The sequence below is a fragment of the Cajanus cajan genome, chromosome 4 (assembly GCF_000230855.2).
Source record: "Cajanus cajan strain Asha chromosome 4, NIPB_CcT2T_4, whole genome shotgun sequence".
NCBI lineage: Eukaryota > Viridiplantae > Streptophyta > Magnoliopsida > Fabales > Fabaceae > Cajanus > Cajanus cajan.
Genome location: NC_138520.1, coordinates 16,678,520 through 16,694,277, shown reverse-complemented (window position 1 = coordinate 16,694,277; position 15,758 = coordinate 16,678,520). Strand labels below are relative to the sequence as shown.

At 38.5% G+C, this 15,758-nt stretch overlaps 1 protein-coding gene across 1 annotated transcript; it reads left to right on the top strand.

Annotated features, from left to right (window-relative positions):
• Positions 1-5,330: 5,330 nt before the first annotated feature.
• LOC145957204 (uncharacterized) lies at positions 5,331-7,181 on the top strand. The gene is made up of 3 exons (XM_083073422.1): positions 5,331-6,166; positions 6,257-6,482; positions 6,597-7,181. Exons 1-3 carry the CDS (start codon positions 5,331-5,333, stop codon positions 7,179-7,181), a joined length of 1,647 nt encoding a protein of 548 aa, XP_082929548.1.
• Positions 7,182-15,758: the final 8,577 nt, after the last annotated feature.

Here is a 15,758-nt window from a genome sequence, read left to right as displayed (position 1 = left end):
TTTTTCTAGTAGTGAACATTTTACGGGATTTTTTTGGATGTTCAACATAGTGACAAATATTGTTAATCCATTTTTTTCATCTTGTTATTCATATTAATTCATAATAGGGAAAAAGTTTTATTTTTTGACCATGTTAATTTCATGTGAAATTAAAGATGTATCTAGGGATGACAAAAATACCCGTACCCGCAGGTATCTGCTGGTAAAATCCGCTACGGATAATAAATGGATTGGCTAATTGGGTACCCGCGAATAATGGGGACGGATAATTTTTTACCCGTTTATAAACGGGGCGGGGGTGGGTATGATGATATTCATACCCGCGGGTACCCGTTTAATAATATTTCTTAAATATCCTAATTATTCTTGTACCACATAACCCTAAAACTACACTCTGTCATCTTTTTTTCTTACAAAAGTGAGGTTGATGAAGTTACCAACATGTGTTAAGCATGTTATAGAATTATGTTGGATGTAATTTGATTAATTTTCTATCTTTGATTGGACCAATAAAATTTATGTATTTTAAGTTATATACTTTCGTTTGGAATTATGAGATTGAATTATTGTAGCTTTGTGATGAGACTTTAACTTACTTGTGAGATTGATGTATTTTAACTTATTGATTATCTTGCATTTTTATTATTATTTTAACAAAATTAACGTTAAATACAAGTTCAAAATTAACATTGAATTTTTATTTTTAATATTTCAATCACATTAAATATAAACTTAAAATTATTTGTAATATAATTTTTTTAATTTCTTAAAAAATTTATAAATATCCATGGATATCCGCGGGTATTCAAGAAATTCATGGATACCCACATAATGGATACCCGCGCGGATATGAGGTGGGTATGGGGCCAATTTTCATCTAGCGGGGCGGGGGTGAGTTTACTATTACCCGCCCCCATGGAGCCCTATTGCCATCCCTAGATGTATCTGTACACTTTCATTGTTGATGTATTTCACGATGGTCATTTGTTGAAGATTTTGAAGTAATCACAAGGTGATTGGATAAAATTCATGGGCGGAGGAACTTTTATAATGATCTAATGTAATCTACATGAGTGGTCAATGCAAGAGATTTCTAGTTTGTTAAAAAAATGGATTATGAAAGATGTAATATTGTTTGTTGAAATTAACTTGATAAGAAAATAATAAAACCTTCTTACTAGTTTTCTGAAGAAAAAAATGGGTTATAAAGGAGAAAAAAATGGTCAATGCAAGATATAGTTAATTTGTTGAAATTAACTTGTCAACAAATGATGGTAAAAACTTAAAGAGATTAAAAAAGGATAGTACAAAGACTAAAAATGTCTATTTTAAATTATAGAAAATATAAAGTAAATGAAATTATATGGATCAAAAGGTAAAGTGAGAGAAATTATAGAGACCAAAATGATATTTTAACCACAAAATAATTTCCATGACATAACATAGGAAATTGAAGACTTTTGTCACATTAATAAAAAGAAAACCATGTTACACACATTAACAATAGGAACTTAAGGGGTTAAAAAGGTAAGTATATAGATTAAAAATATCTATTTTAAATTATAAGGACTTAAAAATAAAGTAAATAAAATTATAGAAACACAAAAAAAAATTTTAAGAAAAATATTCAAAACTTATATTATAAGTTCATCTAATAAATTAATTAAACATATAACATAAATATTTATTTAAGTAACTCTATTTTATTTATTTTTGAAAAATAAGATGTTACAATAATTGTAAATCCATGTAAATTAAAAAAATATTCTTAAGAAAAAGATTCCTAAGTCAACTTTTTAGATTAGGAGTTCTTAAATTTAGTTGAGTACTATAAGAGATTCAGAAAAGATTTCTCTAAAATAACCTTACATTTGACTAAGTTGATATACACGCATGCAACATTTACTTATATATTAATTAAACACATTGACTTTGTAGTTAAGTGTCTTTATTGGAGTTAAGGGTCATAGATTTAAGGGGTAGGCCATCCCTCTCCCCCTTAATTCTCCTTTTAAGAAAAACATGAAATAAAATGTTTATTGTTTTAAGGGAAATGTTACAGTATTACTAGCACTTCTCTTATTTAATTTAGTATGGGAAAGACACTTTGTACCTTCATAAAAAAAAATTATTTTTTAATAAAAAATATAAATGAGTATTTATTATTTTTAAAGAAGATAATTATTTATTTTTATTTATTTTTTCTTATTTTATCCTTAATTTATATTGGTAAAAAAAAATAATACAATATAAGAATATACTTATTTTTGAAAAGTGAACACCAAAATGAAATATCTTTTTATATATTGTTATAGATATATGATATAATTATATTGAAAATTTGGTTAAAATTAATGTATATTCAATATATTATTGATAATTTTATGATTTAAAAGAATGATATTATAAGTTATATAAATAAAATGATGGATTTAACCATTATTATTTCATATTTATTTAAATCTATTATTAAAAAATGCAAATCCATTTGATTATAGGCATGACAATCTAACCTGCTCACGTGCGTACCCGCTCAAACTCGTCCCGATTTAGATGGGGAAAATTCGTGTTTAACGGGTTCGGGTTCGGGTTCAAGTTTTTCCTGATTGATAAAATTGGAGGCGGGGACGGGGGCGGGGATGTTAATATCCACCCTGCCCCGCCCTCATACCCGCCCTGCCCTCGCTCCACTTAATAATATAATTAAAAAATTATTTTTATATATATATAAATCAAAATTATAAATATTTATATATAAAAATTTATATTATTTTACTTTTCTTTTATTTTTTTTTAAATTGTTCATATTTATTATAAAAAAAAAAATAAGAGCGGGAACGGGAACGGAGGCGGGGTAAGAAAACCCGAACTCCGCCAAAACGGGAATAGGGACCCAGATTTTATCCCCAACAAATATCAGAAGCAGGAACGAGGACGGTTTAAATTTGCGAGAACAAGAGCAGGAAACGTAAAACTCGCCCTGCCCCGCCCTGCCCCGCCCTGCCCCGTTGCCATGCCAATTTGATTAGGCTCTGATCTGCCCATGGGGATTCAAGTCCCATCTTTAAGATTTGAATTTTTTTTCCTTATATTTCACATGTCACAGTTATCAAAATGCTAACATGTTAACTTTTGTGACATTCCCCCGTATTATTGTGCAATTAAAACCTGAAAAATCTAAAGAGGTACAAAAACTAAATGATTCGATGACAATAAAAGTACACAAGTTATTTTAATAAGTGTAAATTATAAGGAAATAAAATATAATTTACCCAAATTATTTAATGAAGTCAAATATAATTTTTATTCAATATTTTAAATTTTAAAAAAAAAAGACAAATTGAAAATTTTGGTTTTTATTTATTTATATAAATTAATAAATAAATTAAAGTATTATGTTGGTTAATAAATACAATTTTTTTAATGCAAAAAATAGTACCGGTTTCCTTATGGTTTTTCAGCAACTCTTAATCCCAATATATTTGTTCAAATTACAACAACACAAGTTAAGAGTGAGTTTTGCTTTCGTTGTTCCAACATCATAAAAGGTGGGATGAGTATGAATTTTAAAGATGTAGATTTATACTTTTAAAACTCATCTCTATTTCTATCAAATTTTATCAAGTTTGAGTAAATTCCCATAGACCCATCACATTATTTTAAGATTTTTAATTTACTTATATATTTTAAATAAATTAAATTATAAATTAATAATTATATTATAATATAATTAATATATAAAAATAATAAATAATAAAGAACTTATAAATAGAAATTTTAATAATTAAATTACATTTTTAATTAAACGTATAATTTTAAGTTTATTACTTAATTATTGTTATGATTTAAATTATTTAATTATTAAAATAATTAATATATATTTTTAATATTTATAAAAATTAAAAACTTAACTTTAATATATATATATATATATATATATATATATATATATATATATATATATATATTGTTGTAAAAACAAATGCAGTGGGATAGGTATGGGTACAAGAGGGTTGGGGTGAGGAGTTACATATCTGAACCTTCACCCGAATTCTATTTCTCGAGTTAGGAAAAATTTGTTATCAAATTCATATTTGATCAAAGCAGATTTTCTCTATCAAAATCAGGTCAAAGTTAAACAAATATTCACATCAGGTCAAAGTTAAACAAATATTCACATGTACGAGTTTACTTTTGATGCCTAATAATCTAAAGTTACATAATTCAATTTGCACTTATATGTACCTCTTTATTCAACTTCAAAATTTGGGTCCCTTTAATTTGACTTGTTTTGGCTTTTAACTTAAAAAAAAACCAAGAACCAAACCTGAAATATAATTTTTTTCTATAATATATTATTTTGAGTAAATTACATTTGCACTCTCAGTTATAATTTTTTAGAGTATATTTAATATATCTTTTTGTACAGGTAATACTATTCGGCCACACTATTTGGTACGGAAAATCGATAAGAGTGGCTGAACGATGTAGCCGAAGGAATGACTCGACAATTGATCGCACCAGGTAACTGACATCTGGTCGGCCAAACCGAAGCCTCAGAGAAATACGTCATTAAGTCAGTAGTTATCCCTAATCAAGGATTAAGGGGTAATCACTCGGATAAGCTAATTAGGGACGTATTACCTAATCTGGTAATCCTAGTATCGGGCCCATGGAGGACAGGGTCCATTAATGTCACTATAAATAGCTCGTGTCTCAAGGTAACGTCACTGTTCATTAATTACCATTAATATTCGTGCTTGTCTTGACTTGAGCGTCGGAGTGCCTTTTGCAAGTAACCTCCCTCTCACCAGAATATTCGTTTGGAGCTCTCGTTTGGCCTTCAGAGTACAAGAAGTTTACTAGTGTATCCTTTAGACAGGTACATTTTGGCGCCCACCGTGGGGTCGAACCGAAATCTCTAAAGGCACAAGCAAGCTAAGACTATGGTAAATACTAGAAAGACAACTATGGGTGATCACCGATCCGAAGATGAAGACCATGTGGAGGTAGTCGACGAGACAGACCTCTCTGAAACCGTTCGTCAACTAAAGGAGGAAATGGCCGCTATGAGACAGCAGCGTGAAAAGGATGCCAGGGAACTCTCGGCCTTGAAAGCAGAAAACATCGCGCTAAAAAATCAAGACCCATCATGGAAGCCCACCTAGCCAACACCTACTCAAACGCAAGGATCTTTCCAGTCCCATGAGATCCACACCTCGGTCCCACGTGCTTCGGCCGCTGCTCCTGAAAGGTTCCCATCCGCTTTTGGCCGATCCACCAACTTGACGCCGATCGGGTCACATCGACATCCCTTCACCTACTCAATCATGCAATCATCGTTATTGGACAATTGGAAGTCCTTTCCAATTGACAAATATGATGGCACATCGGACCCAGATGATCACATTGACGTTTGCCTTACACAGGTAACGTTGAGCACTACGGAAGACACTGCCCTATGTCGCATTTTTCCTACATCTCTTAAAGGAAGGGCCTTGAGCTGGTTTACTTGGCTTCCGCCCAACTCAATCGACTCCTTTATTACTATATCCTCCCAATTCACAATTCAATTTGCCACCAGCCGACCTCACCATATGACTTCTCTGTCATTGGTTAGCATTCAGCAAGACAAAAGGGAATCTCTTCGGACGTTCATGGATCGGTTCAACAAGGCAGTGTTAGAAATCAGAGATCTTAACCCAGTTGTGGCACTTCACCACCTGACAACAGCTTTAAAGCCTCGACCTTTTGTTAACAACATATGCAAGAAACCCCCAATGAATATGGATGATATGCGTAAATGCGCTGACAAGTATATGCAAATGGAAGAGCTAGCTGACTTTCGCAACCAAGCTCGAATTGAATCAAGCGGCAAGGTCGAAAAGCCGACGGAACAAACGTTTCGAGGACGCAACAAGGAGTTAACACTTCGAGAGCGGCCCATGCGTGGGCCGAAATATTCTCATTACACCCCTTTGCATGCAAGCCGAACAACAGTACTTGAGCAAGCCCTGACATCGGAAGTCTTGGCCATACTAGAGAGAGCCGCAACTCTCCCTCGTGCCGACACCAACAAATCTTGCAGATATCACCGTAATCGCGGTCATTCCACTAAAGAATGTTCGACATTAAAAGATAAGATCAAGGACTTGATAAAGCAGGGGTAGCTCAAAAAGTTTGTTGAACGCCCGGCCTCGTCCTGGTCTGGTTACCAGTCTCAGCATAACGACTAGTATCAGGAACGTTCAAACAGGCACCGTGAGCGCAGTCAGTCCCAAGAGCGAAAGGAGGAGCCACAAGGACAGCCTAGGCGAGTCATAAACACAATCGCGGGAGGCTTTGTGGGGGGAGGATCAACTTCCTCGGCTCAAAAAAGACATCTGCGAGTTGTTAGATCGATCAATGCTGTTGAAAAGCGATCAGCTCGAAGGTTGCCTACCATCACATTCACTGATGCAGATTTTCAAGGCATAGACCCGGTCTAAGATGACCCTATGGTCATCAGTGTAGAGATACATAATTGTATCGTGAAAAAGACGCTGGTAGATTAAGGCAGTTCGGCTGACATCTTGTATTGGAACACGTTTAAGCAGCTCGGTATACCTGAAGGGGAATTAATTCCTTATAACGAACCACTTGTCAGCTTCTCAGGAGAAAGGGTTAACACAAAGGGGTACCTCAAGCTCTTTACTCAGTTTTGTTTCGATGAAAAAGAATACCAAGACATTCAGGTGAAGTATATTGTGGTTCACGTCAACACATCCTACAATATACTACTGGATCGGCCCTCACGCAATGCCCTAGGTGCCATCGTCTCCATGCCACACCTAGCTATGAAATTCTCGTCTGACACAGGAAAAATCCTCACGTTACATGCCGATCAGAAGGCGGCTCGGGAATGCTATTTTGCCAGTTTGAGAATAGTTCCCGTCGAAGAAAAGCAAGCAAAGTCAAAAAGAGTGTACGTTGTAAACCCTCCGACATCGGTCGAACCCTCGACTTGGGATCTTGATCCGAGGATGAATGGCGAAGAGCATGTTGAACCAACCGAAGAAAAAATCCCTTTGCAAATCGGTTCACTATTATCACAAGTCACATACATCGGCACCGGCATGTTAGAAGTCGATCGTTCCACTTTAAGCAAAGTAATCATTCGGAATAAGGACCTCTTCGCATAGACGCCATCGGACATGCCTAGCATAGATCTAAAGTTCATGTGTCACAAATTGTCAATATGTGCCGAAGCCCGACCGATAGCCCAACATAAGAGGAAAATGGGCACCGATAGAAGACTCGCAGTTGAAACGGAAGTCGCCAAGTTGAATGACGTCAGATTCATTCGGGAGGTACAATACACGACATGGTTGGAAAATGTGGTCATGGTCAAAAAGCCAAACGGAAAATGGAGAATGTGTACCGACTACACTAACCTCAATAAAGCATGCCCCAAAGATGCTTACCCATTGTCAAACATTGACCAATTGGTTGACAGCGCAGCAGGACACAGAGTTCTCACCTTCCTTGACACTTACTCTGGATATAATCAAATCCACATGCATCCTCATGATGAAGAAAAAATAGCCTTCATCACCGATTCGACTAATTATTGCTATCGGGTGATGCCATTCGGCTTGAAGAATGCAGGAGCAACTTACCAGAGGTTGATGGATAAAATTTGTTGACACCAAATCGGCAAAAATATGGAGGTGTATGTAGACGATATGGTGGTCAAGTCCGGAGACCTTGTCCGACACATAGACGACCTTGCGGAAGTATTTCAACAACTCTACAAGCATGACATGAGGTTAAATCTGGAAAAGTGTGTCTTTGGCATAGCTGGAGGAAAGTTCCTTGGATTCATGTTATCGGCAAGGGGCATTGAAGCCAACCCTGACAAATGCCTAGCGGTGATCGGTATGAGAAGCCCCCAAAATATCAAGGAAGTGCAGAAGTTAGCTGGACGGCTTACATCTCTATCAAGGTTTCTTCCATGCCTAGCCGAGGTAGCAAAACCTATCATTGGGTTGCTAAAGAAAGTCAAAAAGTTTGAATGGTCTATCGGATGTGAAGAAGCTTTTCAAGCACTGAAACAACATCTCAACTCCCCTCCAATCCTTTCAAAACCTGATCCTCGGTCGAAAATGGTGGTATACTTGTGCGTATCCAGTGAAGCGATCAGTGTTGTCTTGGTGCAAGAAAAGGAAACACAATAGCCTATATACTTTATTAGTCAGATGCTTCAAGAGTTTGAAACAAGATATCAACTTCTAGAGAAAGTAGTACTCAGGCTAGTCCATACGGCTCGGCGCCTCCAACAATATTTTCAAAGTCATCATGTTGTAGTCAGAACTGATTGCCTAGTCGCCAAAGTCTTGCGCAAACCTGGGTTGGCGGGGCGAATGATGGCCTGGTCAATTGAACTTTCGAAGTTTGACATATCGTTCGAGCCGAGGGGTCCGATTAAGTCTCAATGCTTGGTAGATTTTTTCAATGAATTACAGCTGAAAGGACACTTCGAGAGTGACCTATGGACGATGCATGTTGATGGATCCTCAAACAATTAGGGTAGCGGGGTCAGAATAATTCTTGAAGGGCCCACAAGCCTGACACTTGAGCAATCCTTGCATTTTGCGTTCAAGGCCTCAAACAACCAGGCTGAATACGAGGCATTGTTAGCAGGGTTAAGGCTCGCACAAGAGATAGGGGCTTGACGGTTGATGTGTTGGACAGACTCAAAAGTCGTATCAGAACAGGTGAACAATAATTTCCAAGTTAAAGACTCCAAATTGTTGAAATACTATCACATATTCCAAGGAATGCGTACTTCTTTTAATGAAGTCCAGGTGAAGCACACGTCGAGAGAGAACAATGAGAGAGTCGATCAGTTGGCTCGGTTGGCTAGCAGTAGTCGAAAACCGGGACAACTGCGAACTACACTTCATCTGGAACTTTCAGCTCCAAGTGTGGAATCCATTGAATGTATGCCGATCACCGAACCTACCCAAACTTGGATCACTGAAATAGTGGACTTCATTGAACTCAGAAAAGAGCCGACGGACCCGTCCGCCGCCAAAAAACTCTGAACACAAGCAGCCAGATACTTGATTGTAGGAGGGGAGTTATATCGAAGGGGTTTCTCAACGCCATTGCTGAAGTGCATCGACTCGGCGCAAGCAGACTATGTTTTGAGAAAGATCCATGAGGGAATTTGTGGGTCCCATTCGAGCGGACGAACCTTAGCTGCTAAAGTACTCAGAGTCGGCTACTATTGGCCAACTCTCAAAAGTGATTGCATTCAATTCGCAAGCGTTGTCTCCCATGTCAAAGGCACGACAACCTCATTCATGCTTCAGCCGAAGAGTTACACAGCATCAGCTCTCCTTGGCCATTCGCAATGTGGGGAATGAATATCCTCGGACCATTCCCACTAGCTAAAGGTCAGTTCAAGTTCTTGTTAGTCGCTATTGACTACTTTATAAAGTGGGTCGAAGCCAAACCACTGGCTAGCATCACGGCAACCAACGTTCAAAAGTTCTTGTGGAGGAACATCATTACTCGTTTCGGCATTTCGTACGCCATCATAACAGATAATGGTCTCCAATTCACAGATCAAAAGCTTAACAAGTTTGTTTAGGACCTCGACATTAAGCACCGATTCACATCAGTTGAACATCCACAGTCCAACGGCCAGGCCGAAGTGGCAAACAAGGTGATTCTTGCAGAATTAAAAAAACGCTTGGGAAATGCTAAAGGAGCTTGGGCTGAAGAACTATTGGAAGTACTATGAGCATATCGGTGCACCCCTCAATCCACAACAAAGGAGACTCATTTTTGGCTAACATATGGTACTGATGCCATGATCCCTGTTGAGGTCGGGGAACCATCCTTTCGGTGACAACATTTCGATGACAACGCCAATGATATATCCCTCCGAGCCGAAGTTGATATGATAGACGAAGTTCGCACCAAGGCCCAGATCGTCACGGAAGCTTGCAAGCAACGAATGGCTAGACGATTCAATTCCACACTCACAAAGAGGGAATTTCAAGAAGGAGACCTCGTTTGGAGAGTCCAAGGATCGGCAAGACGCAACCAGAGGGAAGGCAAGTTAGCAGCCAACTGGGACGGCCCATTCAGAATCCAACACAATCTCCACAATGGCGCATATAAGCTTGAAGAGCTTTCAGGAAGAATCAACCCCAGAACATGGAATTCGACCCACTTGAAGAATTACTATAGTTGAAATTTTGTTTCTTTTGAAGATTGTATGAAAAGCTTTGTAAATATACCAAGCTGCACTCTTTTCCTCGATTGGTCTTTTCTCCCCTTATAAAAAAGTGCAAAGGGGTTTTGGCCGACCAGGTTTTTAACGAGGCACAAATCAATCAAGTACAATTCACTCTTATTCGCCATTTTTATTCTTTACTGTTGGCTCAAATTTTTACAGACAGGCTTCCCTCCCGAGTACCTCACTCGGCCAAGGATGTGCCTTCGAAATTTCTACAAAAGGTTTTCCTCCCGAGTCACTCACTCGGCCAAGGATGTGCCTTCAAAATTTCTACAAAAGGCTTCCCTCCCTAGTCACTCACTCGGCCAAGGATGTGCCTTCAGAATTTCTACAAAAGGCTTCCCTCCCGAGCCACTCACTCGACCAAGGACGTGCCTTCGAAATTCGTACGTAAAGGCTTCCCTCCCGAGTCACTCACTCGGCCAAAGACGTGCCTTCAGAATTCGTACGTAAAGGCTTCCCTCCCGAGTCACTCACTCGGCCAAGGACGTGCCTTCGGAATTCGTACAAAAAGGCTTCCTTCCCGAGGACGTGCCTTCATAATTTGTACGTAAAGACTTCCCTCCCAAGTCACTCACTCGGCCAAGGACGTGCCTTCGGAATTCGTATGTAAAGGCTTCCCTCTCGAGTCACTCGCTCGGCCAAGGACGTGCCTTCGGAATTCGTACAAAAGGGCTTCCCTCCCGAGTCACTCGCTCGGCCAAGGGCGTGCCTTCGGAATTCATACAAAAAGGCTTCCCTCCCGAGTCACTCGCTCGGCTAAGGACGTACCTTCGAAATTCCTACATAAAGGCATCCCTCCCGAGTCACTCGCTCGGCCAAGGACGTGCCTTCGAAATTCCTACATAAAGGCTTCCCTCCCGAGTCACTCCCTCGGCCATGGGCGTGCCTTCAAAATTTTTACAAAAAAGGCTTCCCTCCCGAGTCACTCGCTCGGTCCAGGACGTGCCTTCAAAATTTCTACAAGGTTTCCCTCCCAAGTCACTCACTCGGCTAGGGATGAGCCTTTGACTAAAACATTAACTTGCGTTTAATTACGAGTATTCAAAAACAACAAACTCATGACATTGATAGATCCAAAAGGCGCTACCTAACAATACAAGTAAAGGTTCAAAAGGCCTTAATTGGCCAAAATAAAATCAAAACATCAAAATAGGCTCTATCGGCCTAAACATACAACCAAACCTACTACTCGTAATTTCCACCATCTACCTTGTCATGGTCCTCATCGGCATCGGCATCATCCTCGGGGTTAACCTGCGTCTCCTCATCAATGGTTGACTCTGGAGTAGTAGCAGGCGCCGGCACGTCAGCATCTGGCTCGGCCCCTTCGGGCATATCTCCGAACGGCATGAAAGATCCTTGATAACAATCTTGACCCATGTCAAAATCAAAGCCCTCTCGAAATTGTTCAAAGTACTTAGCCTGCCGAACGGCATGCTGAAACCCAGCCTCATGCTGCGCCAAGATACGCTCTTGCACTTGCTCCTTGAGCTTCTCAAGCTGGGCTTTCGCCTCGGCTGCTCGACGTCCCTCCTCAACAGAGGCCTTTTGCAAGTCCAGCCGAAGCGTATCATTTTCACGCCTCAACCGATTCATATCGGCAACAAGGTCCCTGTTCTTGGACATTAGATCTTCCAAGTTAGCCAGAGCTTCAGCCGTAGACTTGTCGGCCTCTTCCAACTTATTTTTCAAGCTCACCAACTCGCTGGTCGGTTCCATCGCGAGGTGATGAGCAAGCACCATTGATCGTGCTTGAACCTCACAAAAGTAATTCCACTTGGAGACGGTGTCCCACCGATCCAAGTACTCGCGCCCGACATCCGACACAGCATCGGGCCGAACCATAGTATTTGCCGATACGTCCTCGCTTAAGAAAGCGCGTGACATAAGTGTGGGGAGCACCACAATGATGCTCCGGTTCAGCGAGGGCCCGCGGCTTGTTTTAGTTTCTTTGGCTTGTCGGCCTGCTCTTGATCATTCTTTCTCTTGGAGTCACCCTGGTCAACCTCTTTGCCCTTGTTACCCTTTCGACACTTACGATCGGGAGAAGGAGGATCTCGTTCATCCTGCAATGGCCGCGGCGTGCGAGCCACAACCGAACTATCACCCACCCCTTCGGCTTGTTTGGCCTGCGCCATCCTATCGGCCAGCAAGTTCTGAATGTTGAACGCATTGACGCCACTAGATACCATGATTCTTGCAAAGACAATGAAGTGAACATCAATATGAATTTAGTGTGCCGCTGAAGTAGGACAAATCACTTACCTATCAAGTCGTTATCCCATTCGGGGGACTCAATCACGTTTATTAGCGACCTTGTCAGCAAGCGCTGAGGAAGGCGAAGCAATAATTTCAAATTCTTCTGCTCTTCGGCTGTGAGAAGCTCTTCCGGCACAATATCGTATGGCCGAGGGGCACACGTCCAGTACAACAGAAACAAACTTTTGTCGTTCTCACCAAAGAAGAAACAACGTCCATTCAGACGAATGGTCACTCGGCAGAACCCAACTTTGAAATTCTTATATGAAGAAGTAAAGTTGTCTAAAAGTTGCCGACTCCCCACTCAGCTTAGAGACACCCACTTCGCCAAATCAGACAGTCTAGAAGTATAGAAGTAAAGAAAAAGAAGTGGAGAAGGCCTAATGCTCAGGCATCGGCACAGGTGTTTGAAACCTTGCAGTTGAGCCTCGCTTCGGATGCAATTGCATCAGCGCCACGTTCAAAACTCTTAGCACCCCCATGGTAAACTCGTCAAACGATAGTCTCACTTTGAGATCTCGCAGGAGACAGTCATAAATATAGAATGAATCCATCTTCTCTACGTGCTTGTCCAAACAAACCATGTCGGGATTCGGAAAAGCGTTGTTTCGGCAAGACCGAACCCTGATCGGATATGGCTCCTCCCTTGCATCAAAAGTTAGACACTTGGTATATTCCAAAAGGTTTGTAATCATCGTAGTGTCTCGGTAATGAGAATAGTACGATGTCACTTCCTCGTTTACCCACTCGTACTCAGGCACTTCGGGACTCCCGCTAGTGGATGTCTCTTCAGAAGTGTCTCCACTCCCAATAGGTCATTCGACTTCATTCAGAGATGGTATTTCCGTGCATGAATGACCCGAGTCACTAGACGACAACCCCTCAGATGACGATGGTCGAGCTCCACTAGCCGAAGAGCTTTCGGAAAAACTAGCCATAATACTAAACACTTACCGAATACAAGACTTTGAAACGGTCACTTGGCACGCTTGGATCGGTCTCAGAACTCACTCAAAAATTCACCTCAGATTGAAAGCGAAATACGTGGTGGGCTCTAATGCCCATGGTTTTATATAGCCAAGAAAAAAGGCAGGAAAATTCAAATATAAAAATCACAACCGTCAAATCCTACAGATCCAACGAATTCAGATTGTGTAACCTTTCAACTCCTCCGCTCAGAATCTTAACTGACTCCACTAAGGGAGAGACGAGATGGTTACCCGTGGACATTATTACCCTTGAAGAGGATTTTCTCTCTCCAAGGCTGGGGGGAAAATGTACAGGTAATACCGTTCGGCCACACCATTTGGTACGGAAAACCGATAAGAGTGGCCGAACGATGTAGCCAAAGGAATGACTCGACAATTGATCACACCAAGTAACCGACGCCTGGTCGGCCAAACCGAAGCCTTAGAGAAATACGTCATTAAATCAATAGTTATCCTTAATTAAGGATTAAGGGGTAATCACTCGAAGAAGCTAATTAGGGACGTATTACCTAATCTGGTAATCCTAGTATCGGGCCCATGGAGGACAGGGCCCATTAATGTCACTATAAATAGCTCGTGTCTCAAGGTAACGTCACTGTTCATTAATTATCATTGATATTCGTGTTTGTCCTGACTTGAGCGTCGGAGTGCCTTTTGCAGGTACCCTCCCTCTCACCGGAATATTCGTTTGGAACTCTCGTTCGGCCTTCAGAGTACAAGAAATTTACTAGTGTGCCCTTCAGACATGTACACTTTTCATTATTTGGATATAGTAAGATCATCTAAAAGTTGAAAAGATTAAGAGTGTTTAAAATCAAATCAACTCAAACGAAAAACGACAAATCAATAAAAAAAAACCAAAAAAATGATAAGAAACCACAAATTAGTGATTTGATTTGGTTTTTAAATTTTCAAAATTGTGTAGTTTGGTTTGGTTTTCATATTGCAATTTAAAACCTTTCCAAACCAAATCGCACTTATTTATAAATATCTATTTTTTCAAAATGCATAGTGCATCTATACAAAATTGACACATAACATAAAAGTTTATAAAAATTATAAGCTACTAAACTAAATATTAGAATGAAAAATTATGATTTATTTATAATGTTCAAAAATAATTTTTTAAGTGACAAATTATATATATGAGAAAAAATATTTAATATGATAATTAAAGTTATATTAAAGAAATATTTTTACTAAAATAATAAGATAAAAAATAATATTAAATATATTAAGTGGTCGAAATATTTTAATATTTGCATACTTTTAGTTTTATTTTTTTTATGTACGATCTAAAACAAATAACATATTATTATATATTTTTAGTTAATTTTTAAATAACAAATTTTTGAAATCATAAAAATCGAACCAAACCAAAATGCAAAAGATTGGCTTGGTTTGGTTTGATTTGATTTGACTTAAATTTCATAATTTGTTCAAATTGATCCAAATCAAACTACACTTAATTTTCGTGTTTGGTTTGGATGACTTTTAAGGTAAAAATCAAACTGAATCTCACTACGAGAACCTTAGAAAAGATGTTACACTCGCGACCTATAAATAAAGTAAATTTCGTATTTCATGATTTGAAATAATGCGATTTAATTATAAAAATAAAAATAAAAAGATGTACCTCTTTTTCATTTGTAAGCAAATTTTTATTATTTTAGAATAATTGCTTTCAAAATTTTAGTAAGTTTCCCTTAATATGAAAATCAAAAAACATAAAACTTTTTTGGAATTACATTTGTTTCAAAAGTCATTGGTTTTAACGGAGAAGGTAAGTAACAATTTTGAAAGAAAAAATTCAATAAAAGTTATGTTTATGTCACATGACACGAATATGTTAATTTGATGCTATTTGTGGGTCAGGAAATCAACGTTTAAGAGGTCATATTGTAAGTCTAAAACACAAATTTGTATTCAGTGCAATTTCAAAAAATATTTAAGGAATGCAAGCGTAATTTACTCTATTATTTTTTCTGTCTTATAAAATTATTCATTTAAATGATCCTTGTTTACTATTGGGTTAAACATCTTTTTCATCCTCCAAAATATATAAATGTTCATTTTTCATCTCTCAATTTTAAAACATCGACTTTTGGTCCTCAATTTTTAAAAATGTGTCAAAATTTACCATGTTGCTAACTCCATTAACTCAATTTAATGATTATCCTAATTATAAAAAAGAATTAATCATTTATACATTGTCA